This window comes from Gambusia affinis, linkage group LG14 (assembly GCF_019740435.1).
Source record: "Gambusia affinis linkage group LG14, SWU_Gaff_1.0, whole genome shotgun sequence".
Taxonomy (NCBI): domain Eukaryota; kingdom Metazoa; phylum Chordata; class Actinopteri; order Cyprinodontiformes; family Poeciliidae; genus Gambusia; species Gambusia affinis.
The window spans coordinates 15,115,958-15,134,221 of NC_057881.1; the positions used below are offsets into that span (position 1 = coordinate 15,115,958).

At 39.8% G+C, this 18,264-nt stretch overlaps 1 protein-coding gene across 2 annotated transcripts in view; it reads left to right on the plus strand.

Annotated features, from left to right (window-relative positions):
• The first annotated feature begins 1,173 nt into the window (after positions 1-1,173).
• The window catches only part of gabbr2 (gamma-aminobutyric acid (GABA) B receptor, 2), a 189,340-nt gene continuing 172,249 nt past the window's right edge, over positions 1,174-18,264 (plus strand). Inside the window, exon 1 of one of the 2 annotated variants that reach the window (XM_044138689.1) lies at positions 1,174-1,294. Coding sequence is in view for 1 of the 2 variants with exons in the window: in XM_044138688.1 (XP_043994623.1) it covers positions 5,511-5,825 (315 nt within the window). In the remaining variant the exon portion in view is untranslated. Of the gene's footprint in view, positions 1,295-4,848; positions 5,826-18,264 lie in introns of those variants that run through there. The other variant, XM_044138688.1, reaches the window with a different exon arrangement.

Genomic DNA, 18,264 nt, shown 5'->3' on the forward strand with positions numbered 1-18,264 from the left:
AGCACGAGGACTATGATCGAAATCTTAATAAAGGACTCTTAATCTGACTTGAAATTGACATTTTCAATTTGGAATCCACAATAATCACGACCTAACACATGGTATTTCGATATCAGACAAAATTTTTCGCAATCAGGTTATCGGTTAATCGATCATAGTAATGGATAACTGTAACTTTGTTACTTCAATATTTTCAAAAATTACATTTATTGCTGCTATATGTGATTAATATGACTTATTCAAAGCTGTCTTGGCGTGGGAAAACATGTTCTGAGCAGGGATCGATGCTGTCTTGTGTAAAGCAAACAGATGGGGTGTCAGCTCGACCTACTTCCTCATCTGGACTTCTCAGAGTTGAAAAGAACAACTACAGAAAGGAGATGATTACCCAGCAACATGGTGACTATTGTATGTTTGAAAAGAAGAGCATAATTCATTTTCTGCATTTTAACATTTTCATCCTTATTTTTAAATTCTCTCCAGCCTCAGGGAGCCACAAACACTCTCCTCCCATAATCTTTTGTTAGTGAAAGAGTGGATGAAATAGGAATATAACATAGGCAACCTTTAGCCAGGTCAAGACCTTTTCTGAAGGATTGACTTAATATGAAACAATGTCTTTTAAATCTCAAAATGGAGATGAGTTTTGTTTAAAGAAACATTTAACAAGAGCAGCATCAGAATGTAGCTGTTTGGACTAAAAGTTGCTAGGCCTCATATTTCAAATGTCATATATATATATATATATATATATATATATATATATATATATATATATATATATATATATATATATATATATATATATATATATATTTAAATATTAGAGTTAGCCACATTTCAGTCAAACCAGCATGACTTTTCTCTGCTTTGGGTTAGTGTTAGTTCATTGATGCACTTATTATCCTTTGTCCTGGGGGTTGTTTCTTTAGATTAATGTTTATAATATTGTCTGGGTTTTTTTCTTGGTTAGATCTATGGTCTTCCGTCCATTAGTCCTCTCTGTTCATCTTTCACCCTTCCTCAGGCTGCTTCTCAGCACAGCTGTTACCAATCACCTCGGTCTCCTCTGCCTGCAATCTCCCTCAGCTGTTTCCACTTCACTCCGATTAACTCCTCTGGTTCCTCTATTTCCAGTCCTTCCACAACATATACATAACTCCCTGACTTCATTGTGCTCCACTCACTCCTCTCTTGCGTTTCTCTGTGGAGCTGCTGTTGTTCTCTGCATAGCTTGTTGTGATTATCCAGCACCTTGACTGTTACTCATCCCATTGATGTCCTGTTATCTTGGGTAAAGCTACAAATATTTTTCTTTTTTAAAAGATTGATTATAAAAACTTAGTTTTTCAGCTGCTACTAGTGATGGTGAGATGAAGCCTCATGAGGCATTGTACCACTTGAGCCAAATGGTTCGAGAAAGGGTTCATTTCTTGAGGCTTCATGTGCACACGACACCACCTACTGGCCAGGTGTACAATCACAGCCCGCTGTATCTTAACACATGTGATGCATTGAATTTTTGTCTATTATGGGTCTTGGGAATGACTTCACAAAAGGTGTACATATGTGTACAATAAAATATTGTTTGAACAATAAAATATTGTTTGAATGTATTCTCTGTGTGTAATTATTCCCAAAATAGTAGTGTCATGTGATATGGCATGTTCTGTAATAATGTTTTTCTGTGACTCTAGAAAAATGGCATGAGCTTAATCAGGCAGAGGACAGTGAAAGTGCTTGTGGAACTAGGGAGGGGGTAGTGAATAGGCTAATGCTTGTGTAACTTGGATGATTTCATTCATTTTTATTAAGAAACAACAATTTCTCCACAGTTTTAGGTTTCAAACGATTTCTCTTTTTTGACACTACTTCTCCAGCCTTTGAAAAGACACGCTCACATGGCACAGATAATGCCGGGGTGCATAAGTAAATAAGTGCAAGTTTGTACAGATTGGGGTACAGTGACCGATGATTATAGTATAGTATATAGTAGCTATAGTAATGAAATACCTTGGCTGGGTGAAGCTCCAGTTTCCTCCCTATTCTCATGCAAGGCACGGTAGTGTCTTAGCATGGATGAGGTGTTATTATTGTACCCCAACTCCTTGGTGCACAATAAACACCTCACCTTTACAGAAAATAAGAAACAGTGAAAAATACAGTTCCTCATAAGCAAACCTAATGCATCTGCAAATGTTCAGTTCACCTTACTGGCTCCATCCTACTCCTATCCTGTCTTCGCGCTCCTAAATCTCCTATCTATCTATCTCTCTCCTAAACTCTCCAAACACCAAACTAACTGTCTCAAACTAAATAAACATTATCCAAACTCTGCTATCCAAACTATCAAAACTCTGTCCACTCTCTCAACTGACCATAACTCGCCTACAACAACCCACATTTTGAATGGAGCCTGTGGGGTTTATAAAGCTGTCAAACCGCGCGACAAAATCTGAGCCATTTCCCGAAGCAGTCACGTGGTACAGCCGGGCAGCGAGGCTTCGGACGTCATCGTTTTCGGCTCCTCCCCTAAATGAAGCAAGCCTCGATACGCGCTTTACGGAAACGCCCCCTCCGTTACTCGACACACGCCTCGAAGCCTCGGCTCATCACTAGCTGCTACCCTTTTCCTGGTTCTTGCCTGCATGTTTCTACCATAAAAAACATGGGCATAAAATCTCAATATGACAATTACAGCAATACATTCCATCTACTATTTTGAAAATGAATTATACATTGTGGGTTAATGGAAGTACAAATATATGCTTCTGTCTTTGCGTTTTAAAAGCTTGTTAGAATTTGAGAGTTGACTTTATGAATTTTAGTTGTGCTAAAGCTTGAATGACCTGTGAAATAATTTCTTCTCTTTGAAAAGTATGTGATGGTTCTTTTCTGTGGTGTGTGTGACTGACTTTACAGAGAAAACTTTGTTTGGTTTTGATTGGTTTCAGTTTCACCTCTTGTCAAAATTTCTTGGCTTTTGTGATTTGTATTTGTCTTTTCTTTTTTGTTAAAGTTTAGTTCCTGTTTTACTATATTTTGATACTTTTGTTACCTCCACTGACACTTGGCAGAGTTCGGTCTTGGCAAACTCCTGAAGGACTAAACACAACCTATAATTTTCATAAAAGTTTGGCACTGATTCTGATTGCTGTAAAACATTTGAATAAGTCAGATGTAAATATTTAAAATGTTTTTCTAATGATTTGTCAGAGCATTATTTTGTCTTTTAAGTTGAACACTAAAATATGCTCCAAGCTGTGCAGGAGAGGGAGGTAGGGGGAATTAAGTGGTAAAAGAAGGAAAAACACTTTTGCATATGGCCAGATCTTGGCCTAGTCAAAGCCCAGATATCAAAGTAATTAAAAAAGGTTACTTGAAGTGGGCTGTACATGTGGAAAGAAAACCCACAAACGTAGATGAAATTGAATGACGGGCAAGCTTTCTCCAGACCAATGTTGGACTGGTGCATGGGGCATTTCACTGAAATTATTTCACGTAATAAGGGGAAACGCTACCTTTTTTTCCCCTCAACTAAAAATAATTGTCCTCTTATAATTCTTTTTGTCCCCAGCTAGGTTAAACAATACCCTGAAGTATGAAAAGCTCTCCAAAAAAGTGTATCTGTGTGGGTGTGTGTGTATATGTATATATATATATATAGAGAGAGATTTATTTATTTATTTATTCAGTGCTGCTTGAGAATAGAAATCTGTTTGTAAGTAGCCAGGAAACAAAATGTGCACACTGCCCCAGGGTAAAAGCTAATTTCCACATAGAAACATGGTCAGCAGAGCCGCAGCAACAGAATGGCATGGACAGTTCAGCACCATGGACAGAGCTAATGCCTCTTCATTGCCCAGTTGTTCCAAAACAGAAAAGCATGGTTTAACATTCCGTGTTTCCCAAATAGTGGGGATGGATAGCCATTAGACAAAGTCGGTGTTTCTCAGTTCCAGTTCTCAGGGAGCGCTGCCCTGCACGTTTTAGGTGATTCCCCTCTACCACACAGGTGACTTGAATAAGCAGGTGATTAACAGGATTCTGCAGCACTTGGTGGCTGCAGAGGAGGTCATGCAATCATTTAAATCAGGAGTTCTGGAGCAGAGACTTGCATAAAACATGCAGGACAGTGGTCCAGGTGAAGTTATTACTTCACCGTCTTCTTTGGACAAAAATATCCAAATCCAGTTTTAGTATGCTTTGGGACGTTTTATTGGATGTTTCATCTCTATATACAATTTTGTCACACTTCCGTGATAAATCTTTAAATAGGCTGTTTGAGGTAATATCCCTGGGATATAAAAACAAACCCTTAAGACATACAGTACAGTTATTTTTCTCTAAAAAAGTATGTTAGAAATGAACAAACTTGGTACACTTTTTTCCGCCCCTGGGTAAATATTGTTTAACACATAAAAAAAAAGAACCCGGCAGGTGTTATAGAGCTGCACTGGGAATCAAATCCCAGCTGCCTGTGCACGGGAACAATCCTCATCCCGAGGATCAGCAGTTCTAACGAGGAACTAAAAATATAGCTTATCTCTTTTATGTGACAGCGCGACATGCTCATCACTTTCATTTGAAAAAAACTTATACATTTACCCAGCCCGCTCTGTGGTTTTGGACCTCCGTCTGTCTGATGTAACATAAAAGCACAGTAAATCACCCTTTGGTTGTGAAGCCGTTGAGTCTGCCCCGCAGAAAGCCTATGCAGCCTTTTCCACCCCCCTCCTTCCCTCGTTTCCTCTCCTCCTCCACATTCAGTGCTCCCTCTTGCGCGCACGGTGAGCAGCGGCGGCGGCAGCAGCGCTTCTCTGACGCACTATCGGAGATGAGCATCCCAGTCCCGCAGGCTGTCAGGACAAACTCTCCCGACCTCTCTCTTTTTCGGACTTGTGCAATCAGCCTTTTTAACTTCAGCGCTGTTCCGTGTTTTTTTTATTTTTATTTTTATTATTATTGTATTTTTGTCGCATTACTGTCTTACCTCGATTTCACAGCTTCTGTTTTCCCCCCACACTGACTCCGCGTTTGGCAGTGATGCACAAATTTGACATCTCTTGGCTGGGGATTTACTTCGGAGGAGAGAACTGTCAGCAAGAGTGATTTCCATCTACATCTATGGGCTTGTTTTTCTCCGTGTTTCTCGGGCGACGTTCAGAACATCTTGTGATAAGTGCTTCAGATTTAAGCTCGAGGAGCTGTTTTGAATTACAGAAAATCGTTTAGATGACGGACACGGGGAGGCTGTAAATCTCCCTCCGCAACGCGACTCTGAGCCCTTGGAATATTCTCACGGAGGTGTTGGTACAAAAGCAGAAATATTGTTTCAGTTTGCCTGTACTGCGGGGTGGCTGCTGCGCATGTTCTGCTTTAAATTAGGAATTTTCACTCAGAGGTGGGCATCTGAGCATCCCGAATTTGTGATGCCCGGGCAGTGAGGTCTACGGTGGGATTTCATTCTGGTCACCCCCACCCTCTCCCCTCCCGCCCTGCACGGCAGCATGGCTCCAACCCGGAGGGACTGCAGCGGTTGGGAGATGTTCCTCCCAGCGGGACGCCTGCTCCTCTTCGCTTTGCTATTTCACCCCGGCGTGGCAAAGGTGTGCAACGACCGCACCAAACACGAACAGGACAACAGCTGGTTCCTTAAGAAGGAGGAAGCGTTGAACATCATGGTGCTGATGCCAATGAACGAGTCGGCCCTGATGAGCAGCATCAGCCAGGGAATCGAACCAGCGGTTCAGCTGGCCATCGAGCACATAAACGACTCCGGGGAGTACCCGTTTTCACTCATCACCAAAATCTATGACACTGAGGTAAGCGGGCGTGTGTGTGAGTGCACGTGTCGCCCGATGCGTGCACGTGCGTGTGTGTGCACACCCTCGCAGCGCTTTGCTGCGTGTGTGTCCAAACGGCGGATACGCTGCTTCTTGTTTTGTTTGGAGTCCGTGCCTTCCTGGTTTTGGTGCCTGTGTTCCCATTGCACCAAAGTGATCGACAGTACAGTATAGGGTTATAATGCCATCGCTGATGTCACCATCAGCCACTGCATCATCCTGCCACTCTTGAGTCATATGCTCTGGTGTAAACATTTCTTTAGTTGCCACAATCTTAGGATGTCATTCACCAAACTGGCTTTCAGTCAAACGCTGCGCTCTTTTTTTTTTCTTGTTGCAAACGTCACTTTCTACGCTGCTTTTTCAGTCACGAATCAGTGCATCTTCCTGGAGATTAAAGAGACGCTACTTATCACGCCTGAAGATGGCGGTAATCGGATGCGCGATGCGTCCCTCTTTAAACGGCCGCAACTATGCATTTGCACAGTGGGGGTTCTGGCTTTGTAGCCACCGTGGACGATTCCCTCCCGAATATAAGATGAATTTTGAATTTTATTGTCAAGAGTTGTTAAATTAAACGTCTCTTACTGAATTCCTCAAAGTGTCAGTTCAGTGGAATGTGGGGAAAAAAAGTTTATATAAATGTTTTTATTGCATTTCACACAGTAGTGTCATTCAGACATCAAAGTGTTTTTCTCTAAACTACTCTTAGTTCTTTCCATCAGGTCCTCCTTCCTCTTGTTGTTTATGTTCCCTACTTTTTTCCCCCCACTCCACTATCGTTGTAATTTCTTCCTCTACCTAAATGTTTCAACTTCTATTTATGCACACTAACAAACCTTAACAGAAAAATATGAAAGTACAAATTCTGATAAAAAATTATTAGGGTGATATTAATTGACACCATTGTAGCAGACGACACATAGTAACTCCTGGCGTAACTCCTGGCGTAACCCCTGTTGGAGAGCTTAGTGGTTCTCTGCCTTTAATTTTGTTACTTTCCAACAGTTAATCGGAATTTGTGCAATCTGTCTCACCTTTAAATGCCTTCCCAAATTACGTGAAACAGTTTGCTCTATACAGCCTCAGTGCATATGGTAAATTGGGATGACATGAAAATTTACTAACAAAAAAAATGTACATAATTTTTAAACAAACCATGTTTAAGATGCACCGATGCATCAAATATTTTGTATGTGTACTCTACCTGTGTAATTGTCACGGTCATATATTTAAATCCATTCGAAGCACATGTCATTTCGCTTACTTGTCAAACATTTATTAATTCTTAAACACATAGAAGATGTAAGAACAACTTTAAACTTTCTTTTTTCAAGGATTCTGGCCTTGAGTGATCACTATTTATATTGGAAGCAAACAAAATTACAGCATTTAAGACATAGTTAGCATTATTAAAATGGCATGCATGACAAAAATACCATATGACACATGTCATTAAAACCTCAAAAGTAGGCAAATAAACATTGGTGTACTTCAATCAGTCCACTGTATACAGTGAAACCTTTGCTTACAGATTAAACCACACACACACAATGGGATAGTAAACATGTAGCTAACCACTTTTTCACTTAGCAACAACATCCTCACTGAAGAGTTTTCCATTTATTGTAACCTGGTTGTGTGGTGTGTTCACTGATCATAAAAAAAATAGAATAAAGCTTCCGAAATGCAAGTTAACGTTAAGAGCTGATTAAAATGAAATTCGGGTGGCCCATGAGTTTTTCTTTGTTTCTTTGCGGACAAGTTGTTCTCAGTAAGATCAGGTAATTCGTGTTCCCTACAGGCCACATATTACCATGTTTGCCAATTTAGCAGACTGTCTTTATGCAAGGAAATGAGAAACTGACTAAGCCATGGGTGTCCAGCTCAAGTCCTCAAGGTCCAGTGTCTTGCCAGTTTTAAACATGTTTCTGCTCCAACTCAGCTGATTGAAATGGTCAAACTAACTCCTCACCATGACAGTTATGCAGAGGCCTGCTAATGAGCCATCATTTGATTCAGGTGTGTTGATCCAGAGAAGTAAAACATGCAGCATAACCGGCCCTCGAGGTCTGACTTTTGACACTACTGAAATAAGCTAACCAAAGTACTGTCTCAGATTTGCATAAGGTTGCAGATCAAATACAGGTACAACCGTGTCATCAATAAGTTGACAGTGACTGTGATTTTTCTGGCACACATACCCTTGTATGTGCACAGGTGTGTTTGTTGTGGGACACAGACATATAAAGCTCTGTTGACCAGGGTAAGCCCTCAGAGGCGACATGCTTAGAAACCAAAGGATTAATATGTTACGTGAGGTATGATTTCCCTCCTCCAATCCCCTGGAGAAAAAGATGAGCTGGAAGCAGGAGGTCAGTGGGTCACCCTCACATCCGCTTGTTGGGAATGCCAGTGTTCTCTAATACTGCCAATCAGGGACACTTATGAGATTGTACTCCTTTGTTATGTATAATGTCACGGTGAAAGGGAATTAAACACTGCACTCTATTGCAGTGTTTAATTTGGTTTAGACACCTGTTTAAATTAGAATGCTGATCAAGTTTTTGAACAACTCTAAAGTAAAAAAGAAATAGTAGCCACCATATCTATTCTGTTTTTAGAGGTTGTGCTTTTAACAATTTAAAATGTTTTCAATAAATATTTTCTTCTAAATCATCTCTGACTTACACTTGATTAAATGTTGTTAGACCATTTGCTTACACAGACACACACTCACACATATACATAGTTTTCTGTATACCACATGCTTATGTCAGAAAACAATACATGCATGAGTGCATTTGTTGCTGCTAGCAGCAGGCCAAGTGTGTGCCCATGTGATGTTTGTACATGTATGAGTGTCTACGATGTGGGCACTGGGATTTAGCTTGGCAGATGTAAGTAATCAGTCCCTGAGCAGAGGCTTTTTATCCCTTTATCCCCTGTCAGTGGAGCCATCGGTAGACTGAGCAGGCCCAGTCCATTTCCCCTGGTGGTGTGGAATTGGGTGGTGGTGCTAGTGATGCTGATAGAGAGGCACTCTGGGGTTTTTTCGGTAGTGAAAGACGTGAGAGCAGAAGGTTAGTTAGAGCAAGGAGGAGGCTGAAAGTGCTGCAGAGGAAAATGGGCTGTAGATAAGCATCTCGGAGATGGTGTCAAACTGTTGTGATCAGCTTACGCGTCATTCCTCAGATGTTTCAGTAATTTAGGCATTTTAGACTCAGAGTTCGACTGATAATGCATCTTCTGGGTTGAAAGCAGACTGTTTTTGGGGAAGACAAGAAGCAAGAAGGATTATATCAACTGAGAGGCTTAGCAGTGAGGCACATGTTGGTCCTCTGTTGCAACTCTAGATGAGTGAGCTTGGGTTTTAGTGTAACCAAGGACTGATACTGAAGCTCTGTGGGCTTAGAGGATCAAAGCTTTGGAGGGACAGGAAGCACCGGAAGAAGATGGAAGAGAGACTTTGGGTGTTCAGTGGGTGCTAGGCTAGTTCACCAGCTTATGGGATGAGTGATAGGACTTTGATATTGCTCTGTCAGTGGGACGAAAAATCACCTTATTAGGAAAGAGATAAAGTGCTCACAAACGGTTTCATATGTTATCACGTTATGACTGCAAACATTGTATTGTACTTGGAATTGATGCTAAATAACTACACAAAGTGATGAAGTAGATGGAAAACAAAATATAGTTTTCATAAAAAAATTTTTTTCATTTGCGTTGTTAAAAATATCACATACTAATTTAATCGCCTACACACTGACTCCTCTAAATATACCCTCCATTGGAACAAATTGCTTTCAGAAACGGAGTTAAACTCTGTGTAATTTGATCAGGTATCAGAAATGCACAGATTAATCAGAGAAGCATCCAAAACGCCCATGGCAACAACTGAAGGAGCTTCAGAGAATCCCAGCTCAGGTGTGAGAATATGTCTACAGAAAAACTATTAATCATGTGCTCCACTTTTTTTTTTTCCTTATGGAAGAAAAAAACAATTAAAAAAAGCCAAAGAAAAGCACAATAGCTCCTGTTCAAAGTTTGTAGTGGGACACAGCAAATGCAGAAGATGCTGTTCTCATCAGATGAGCCAAGAATCAGCTTTTAAGTGCATGGCTCAGACAAGCCCCAGACCTTGCTCCCACTAAGAATCGGTGAAAACACCTAAAAATTGCTGTTCAGATTATCTCCATCCAATCTGAATGTTGTTATATTTTGGAAAGAAGTTTGAGTCTCTAGTTTCTAGATTTGCAAGTGCAGATCTATTCCCAGTGACATACAGCTGTACAAGTTATAAAAAGGGGCGAGACTATCGACGGAATGCAAATCTTTATCATTGTTCAGATTTTTTTATTTGTGAAACATCTTAAAACACAAATCCTTCACATTCACAAGTAACACTTCTTTCTGTTGGCCCATCAACTAAAATCCCAGTAAGATATATAAAATGGTGCAATATGAAAACATTTATGGCAAAATAATATTTCAGCAAAGTGCTGTAACTGCTACGTGTTGGAAGAAATAGAGAAATAGCCATAAAATCCTATCCTGCAAGTTTCCTGTCATTGACATTAAGGTTCTAATTTCAACTATTAAATAGACTTTGTAGCTTGTGAAACCCTGTGACTAAAATAAATTGTTATATTTCATTATAATGTTATAAAACTAAGACACAAAGTGGGTTTAAGAATGTTAAGATGGATTTGATAGGACCATAAGACTACCGTAATTGTCTCCTTGAGGCTTTTGATGAAAAAAAAAAGTCATTTTAATTAAATAATGTGAGCTAAAAGCCAAATCGAAGCAAAAGCAAACACTCAAAGGTTTGCTTGATTATAAAAGCAGAATTTAAAAAAATTCCTGGTCCATGATCGGTTCAATCTGACATTTTTTTTTTTTTAGGTGAATAACCTCAATAACAATGTGGTCCCCTTGCAGTTATATAAATTTTCTACTATAATAAACGTGCCTCAACTTACATAATTTAGAACAATCATCAAATGCTAAATTTGAGACTTTCTCCTCATTTGAGCAGCTTCATGAAATTTAAATGAAAACAAGGGATTTTCACAGTCATCCAATTACCTTTTACTTTCCACGTTTGTGATGATTATAATCTCATCTGAGACAACAAGAAAATCATTGTAATCTCCTCAAAATTTCACTCCCGTGAGGACTTTGACAGCACTTTTCCATTTTGTAGAAGAGATTGCAGGCTCAATTGGAGTTCTTAAAGGGATTGAACTTTCGTAGCTCTCATGTTCCTGAAGTTCTGGCTTGTCAAAGAAGAGTGATCTCATGCATCTTTTAAAGGCAAATCAATAAAACCTCAACTCTGCTCGTTCTGTAAGCTGGGGATGCATCTCCTGTCAATGTGTGCTCCACCAGATGCATTTAAATACATATATGCATTTATAGTATATGTCTGGATACAGTGGACCCCTGAGACTGTGATGGTGGTGACCTATGTTCAGAGATAGTGTGGGCAGATCTGAAATGCCCACTCTGCTCCTCCTCAAAGGGCTAGATGCGACATGTCATGTTTGTGCACATGTTGGCAAGCCTGAAACCACTGTACAGTACACTTGTTCACAGGAGGCTGAACACCCCCCCTGAGCGTCTGTAAGGCTTTCTGTCATTTTGTCAGAAGAAGTTAGATTTTTAGTGAAAAGGCATTACCATAATGGAGGTCACTGTGCTGCTAAACATAGGTCTCAAGTCAAACCAAGCCAGTTCAGAGTTGTTGGCCCTCTTGTGGCTGTGAAGAAACTGCTGTGCCAAAGTGTGGCAAAGCCATTGACTTTCGCGGAAAGCGCGTCGCAAAGTAACCTTTGGTTGAACTTGCTGATTCAATCAATTCAACTCACCTTGGAGCCGTCGCATAAAAGAATCTGACGGGCTCAAACGAAGCAGCGTCGTCTGTGTCAGGGCTTGATATCGCATGTTATCTACATATCTGACATCTCCTTAGTGCTGCGTCGTGACCCAGAAGGCTCAGCGAAGATCACCCGCCACCACTCTCAGTGGAGTTTGAACGTTCTGGGATAGTAGGAGACAGCAGCGTGTCACAGTTAGGGTTCTCTCAAGGCATACGGATAGTGCTGAGCTTGGCTGTAGCCGCTGACCTGGCACAGATAGCAGGGATCAATGTGGAGCAGCCTTTCTCATAGAATGAACAGGATCTCGGGGGAGAATGAGAGAGTAGAGAGAGAGAGATGTGTAGGGCTATTAGATGGAAATCCCAAAATAGGGTTATGTCATCTTCAGCGCAGGAAAGAGGAAATGACCAACCTCCTAATTCTTATTGGCTCTTAATGTAATACCATTTGCATTGTTTCTCTGGGGCTAAAGAGTTTAATGGCTTTTTTTTTTTTTTTTTTTTTAAAGGTATTGCTCCACGCAATCAAGTATGTGCAAGAGCTTTCGAGATCTAATGCTTTGTGTTCTAGTCCTCTGCAAAAGCATTCAAGTATTAATTTTCCAAACACAAAGTTTTGTAGGGATCCAATGGGAAAGACCAACACAAAACTGTGCATGAATACAAACTGGACAGGGGAAATGATACATTATCAAAAAGTCCAAATTGTGAGATGCGGATCTGGATTCACTTCCACAGAGTCAGTACTTTGTAGAATGACTTTTGGGTTTGATTCTCTACCAGCTTTGTACATTAACTACACTTTTTTGTCTTTATTTATGGATTACATTGAGCTTGATATCATTGGATGGAGAACAGACTAAATCTGTAGCAAATTCAGCTTGACTTTAATCTGACTTTGACTTGGGCCATGCTAAAACATGAATTTGGTTTGATCTAAACTATTACATTAGATCTGACTTCCTTTTGCTTCCTCAATCAGATTTACTTCCAGAACTTTTATTTAGCTCCACCCTCTTTCCCATTAACTCTGACAGACTTCCTTGGATTGCTGAGGAGAACACCATCATGTTTTATCGTGGAATGAAACTCTGAACCAGGGCATATAACCCAACCCTGCTTTAAATGTCGGCGCAACTTTGTGTGCATCTCGCTGTTTGTTCTGCAGTGTTCTTTAACAAACCTCTAAGGCCTTCGTAGAACAACCATATACATATAGTGGAATTGAATTGAATGCAGGTAAACGTTCTAATTAGGCGACTTCTGAAAGCAATCGGTTGCACTGGATTTTAATTAGAAGTACAAGCATAAAGGAGGCTTAATACAAAAGCAGACAACACTGTGAAAACCGTGTTTAATTTCCCTATTCCCATCAACATTGTGAGCTACTTTGATTCACGCAAAACTCTAGTAAAATACATTGAGGTTTGTGGTTGTAATGTCAAAAAAAAAAAAAAGAAAAATTTGATGAAAATTATTGCTTTTTGTGAATGGAATTTCTAATATATATATATATATATATATATATATATATATATATATATATATATATATATATATATATATATATATATATATATATAAACATGTCTGGCTTTGCACTGCAATAAAGTTTACTAAATGTGAGCAGTAATTGCTGACCTTTGTCTGAGTCAGGGCCGCCAGTGGCCTGAAGGGCTTGAGCGAGACGACTGAGTCCTTGTGATAAAAGTCTTTTATAAGCCCTGAAGCTGGCTTTACAACAGATACTGTGACACACACATAATTGTAACACACAGACAGACGTGCCGCACATACACTCGCACATATGGTTATGACTGTTCTCAAGTGCCTTCCCCGTAGCAATGCCTACAGCCAGGATATTGTAGTTATTTAAGCAGTTATGCGTGAATTTTTGTTAAGCTCCAGTAGAAACGGACTCACTGCCCCATCACATCCTGCCACACAGTATCAGTGCCTCAATCTATGCTTTGCTTCATAATGGGAGTGGTGAAAAACTAAAACCTCTCTAAAACACAACTTTTACTCTATCGCAACAGAGCAATCAGAAAAATAATTTACTTTTACATGGAGTTTTATGGCTATATTTAAATTTGGAAAAGGTCAAGCTGGGAATGATTTACACTGTGTCTGACTGAAATTCACTGACTTTTCACAATCTCGCTTATTTAATGTGAGCTTGACATTATCCATCCATCCATCCATTTTCTGTTCACCTTTGTCCCTAATGGGGTCGGGAGGGTTGCTGGTGCCTATCTCCAGCTACGTTCTGGGCGAGAGGCGAGGTCACCCTGGACAGGTCGCCAGTCTGTCGCAGGGCAACACAGAGACATACAGGATACACAACCATTCACACACACACTCACACCTAGGGAAAATTTAGAGAAACCAATTAACCTGACAGTCATGTTTTTGGACTGTGGGAGGAAGCTGGAGAACCCGGAGAGAACCCACGCATGCACAGGGAGAACATGCAAACTCCATGCAGAAAGACCCCGGGCCGGGAATCGAACCCAGGACCTTCTTGCTGCAAGGCAACAGCTCTACCAACTGCAACACTGTGCAGTCCGAGCTTGACATTATTTGCAATGTATATGTACGTGCTGATGTCCCCAAGAGCCTGGGCAAGTACTCACAATAAAGGCAACAAGTAAATTTAATCCAAAACCACAGTAACCAGCTGCTGTGTTTATTGCTTGTAAAGCAGTTGAAATGTGCACACAGCAGGTCGGAGAAGAATGGGAGATATTCTTTGAGTGGATGTGTAGGTGGAGGCACTTTTGAGAATATCTCAGCAGTTGGTAAATGCAATTCTTCAAGATGGACTGATTCATCCCACACTGACATTGTTGAACATTAAGGCAATTACTCTGGAGCATTTTGCTAAAATAGAATAAGAAGAATGCTGCTGTTGACGGTGCTATTGTTACACAATTGATTCTTTTTGATCTTTTCCTGCTACTGATCTGCAGGGCTTTTTAAAAAAACTTATTTAGCTCATAACCAAGTGCTTTAATATTATCTGTTCTCATTCTTGGTGTGATCTTGTGTGTTAAATGGTTAACTCTGGTATTTTATTAATTGAAAGTCAGTTTAAAATTAATACAAAAAATAATCGTGCTTTTCTTTACTTCAACCCTTTTTGACCTCTGGCTCTCCTCGAACAGTTCTGTAAAACTGCAAGCAAATCAACTGAGACATTCGTGAGAACATCACATGGGTTTCATAACTTGGCATAATTTCAATGTTTGTGAAGACAACTGAAGTAAACAACCTGAGATGTGCAGCATCAGTTTGACCCAACTAACATGGCCCACATTCAGCTGAACTGGAAGCCTTCAGTCACATTCAAACCTCATTGTCTCAAACCTCAGACTTACAGTGAGCCCTAGGCTTCCTTTTAGTGCAAATTTTATCACCATCATTCCAGTAAACTTGAGTTGTGAATAGTAAGGAAGAGGGAAATTGTTCCTAAATGATGAGCTTGATATAAAACTACAGGCCTAATACCGTTTTGAAGGCTGTTGTTGTTGTTTAAAGGTTCTCTAAATTTGGCAAACAAGCCTCATCAGGACACATTTTAATCAGGGAATAAAGTGACACCTTCTACATAGTTTTAATCAATATTCTATTGTATTTAAAAGGCACCTTTTTTTTTAAAAAAAGTTTTGCTTTTTGTAAAATCTTTCTGTTGAATTTAATTCTTCAGAATTTTAATCAGTTGACACAAATGAACATTTTTAAGGAAATCAGACGTGCAAATTAGTAGATATGTAAATGTCATTGTAAAATCACCCATGTCTGTTGGTGTGTGTTCTTAATATTTTGTCTTTAAAAAATAATCATTGTGATGCATAATGACTCCAGAAGGTGGCAAATCAGACATCTGGCTGTCATTAGCATTAAACAAATAGTTACTCTCTGCCTGCACTACAGTACTCAGAGGGACAAGCACTGCAAAATCACCCAGGAGATACAAACAGGTTGGTAGGATGGATGATGAGCTCTGAAAGGAGGGAATAATGGTTGCTATATAATGGAGAGAAAGCATTCTATCGGAGCGCAAAGAGATGGAGGTGAAATAAGATATGCTACTTTAGAAAAGCAGGGGTATGAAGAAAAACACCCAAGTTGTTGTTCTGTGCTTGCTTCTGCTTGTGCATCTATAAAGTTGCCATTGATTCCCAGCCAAACTATTAGTGCTGACAATTAACACCCCAAATGCTTATCTGCTCTTGCAGCCCCTTTGACTGCAAGTTCCTCCAAAGCAAACAGACAAAAAAAAGGTAAAATTTATTCTCCAGAATGTTGTGGCATTTGCAGGGTTTTTGTCTTTGCTGCTAATTGTTTTTGTCATATTTGTGATGCATGAAGTTCCTTTTCAGCCGGCAGATGATAAGGTGTGTTGTGTGGTCATGGTTACCAACCTCAAGAGAAATGTCCTACAGAAAAATTTCCATCACTACTGTTTTTTTGTGTCACTTGTTGAGCTGAAGAGACTGAGGAGATTAAAATATTTAGCTCCTCTTTTTACTGTTAAAACCTTTCAGTGCAAAACAGCAACTTTGTCCATGTTTTTTTTTTTTTTTTTTTTTTTTTTTTTTTTTTTTGGAAAATTATTTACACCACTTAAAAACTTTTACCTTTTGCCTCATTACAATGACAAACAACGACGGGCTTTACTAGTATTTTGCAGAACAGAACAACACAAAGTAAGACATACTTGTGTTATGCAGTTCACTTCTTTCAATGAGTAAAATTTGAAAAGTGTTTTGATTTTGCTTTTACTTCACTTACTCTGAGATTCTTAAAGGACATCAGGTGGAACAAATTGACCTCACAAGTTATCTAGTTAGTATTTTAAGTCCCATTATGTTGTGGATGCAAAGGTTTCTGCATTTGAAAACTCAAAATAACTATAGCCTCCAACCAACTGTTCTACTTCTCCAATATTCCATCCGTTATCTTCTGCTTATCTGACGATAACGGATAAGCTTCTCTTTCCACCTCATAACAGTTCACCATTTTGTCTTGATTTAACCAATGAAATCCCAGAAACAGATTGGTTATAATAAGACACACACACACACACACGCATGCACACGCCCACATACACCTCTCTGGCTTGCTGTTCTCCTGCAAATGGATAGAAATGAACAGATTATGGTGGGATGGGTGTGCTGCAGTCATTAGAGATTGGACGAAAACTCTCTGCATGTTCCTGTCTGTCAGGCTCAAGAGGACATAGTACAGATCAGTAAGCAGAGAGAGTGTGTCCTTTCTGCTCCTGTAATTACATTAAAGCTCGTATAATTCTTTGCCATCATAAAACAAAAACAAAGAGCCGTCACCTGCACTGTGTGCGCGTGTGAAGTCAAGTGTGCGATGCATTCTTGAGTGTCATCCTAAAGCGATTTTTGCCTGTATCTGTATTTGTGCGTATGTTTTTGGTAGGTCGTTTGCTGGAACCTGGCAGCATGACTGTAACGTGTGTGTTCGGTTTTAAGGGGTCAGAGGCGTTTAGTGCTCATTCCCTAGGGCAGCTTGGTTGTTATGGTCACAGCTGGGATGTATAGAGCGGTCAGGCAGGTGTCAAAGAAGAGTAATGGTCCCTCTTTCCTCTTTGCTCTTTTTCTCGCCATGACATCAATACACTTTGGAAATCTTCCTTAATACACGCCAAGTCACACACAGAGAAACTTAGCTGCAGCTACACTTAAACATAAACACAGGCATCTATGCCTCTAGTAGTTAATCTCAGATCCTGATGTAAAAAAAAAATATGATAATTTTGTGCTTATGACAGAGAAACTTTTACCAGGCAAGGTCATTCTTGAAAAGGCTGTAGTCCTCGTTGTTTTTGGTTCAAATGCAGCTTTTATGTGTTTGTCTGCTCATCAGCTCATATGATAAACTACACAGTATGTTTTACTCTTAAATTGTCTGCCTTTCCAGTAGTACACAGTAGGCTTATTAATTGAAAACTCCCAAACAAATACAATTAAATGAATTAATCAAGACAAGGAATGTTTAAGTGCAAATATATATTTTTGGGGGATTGAAACCTATGAGTGATATTTTGTTATACACCATGTAAAATCAGGTATCAGCACAAATTATGTTCCTGTAGGTCAGCGTTTCACAATTCCGGTCCTCAGGCCCCCCTGCCCTGCATGTTTTAGGTGTTTCCCTTCTGCCACACACCTGGTTTGAATATGTGGGTGATTAACAGGCTTCTGCAGCACTTGATGGTCATGCAGTCATTTGAATCAGCTGCTCTGAAATAGAGGTACATCTAAAACATGCAGAGCAGGGGGCCTGAGGACTGGAATTGAGAAGCACTGCTGTAGGTACTGTCCCTTTTCTTATTTAGAGAGTGAAAGCACTTGATGTTCTACTTTAAGCCAGAGCATAAGCAGGAAGTCTTTACATTACTTGGGATTCATTTGATAACATCCCATTTTATAATTCTAAGGTTTATGGCACATGTTTTGCAGGTTTAACAGCTCTGACTCATTTTAAAGGGCTAGTAGT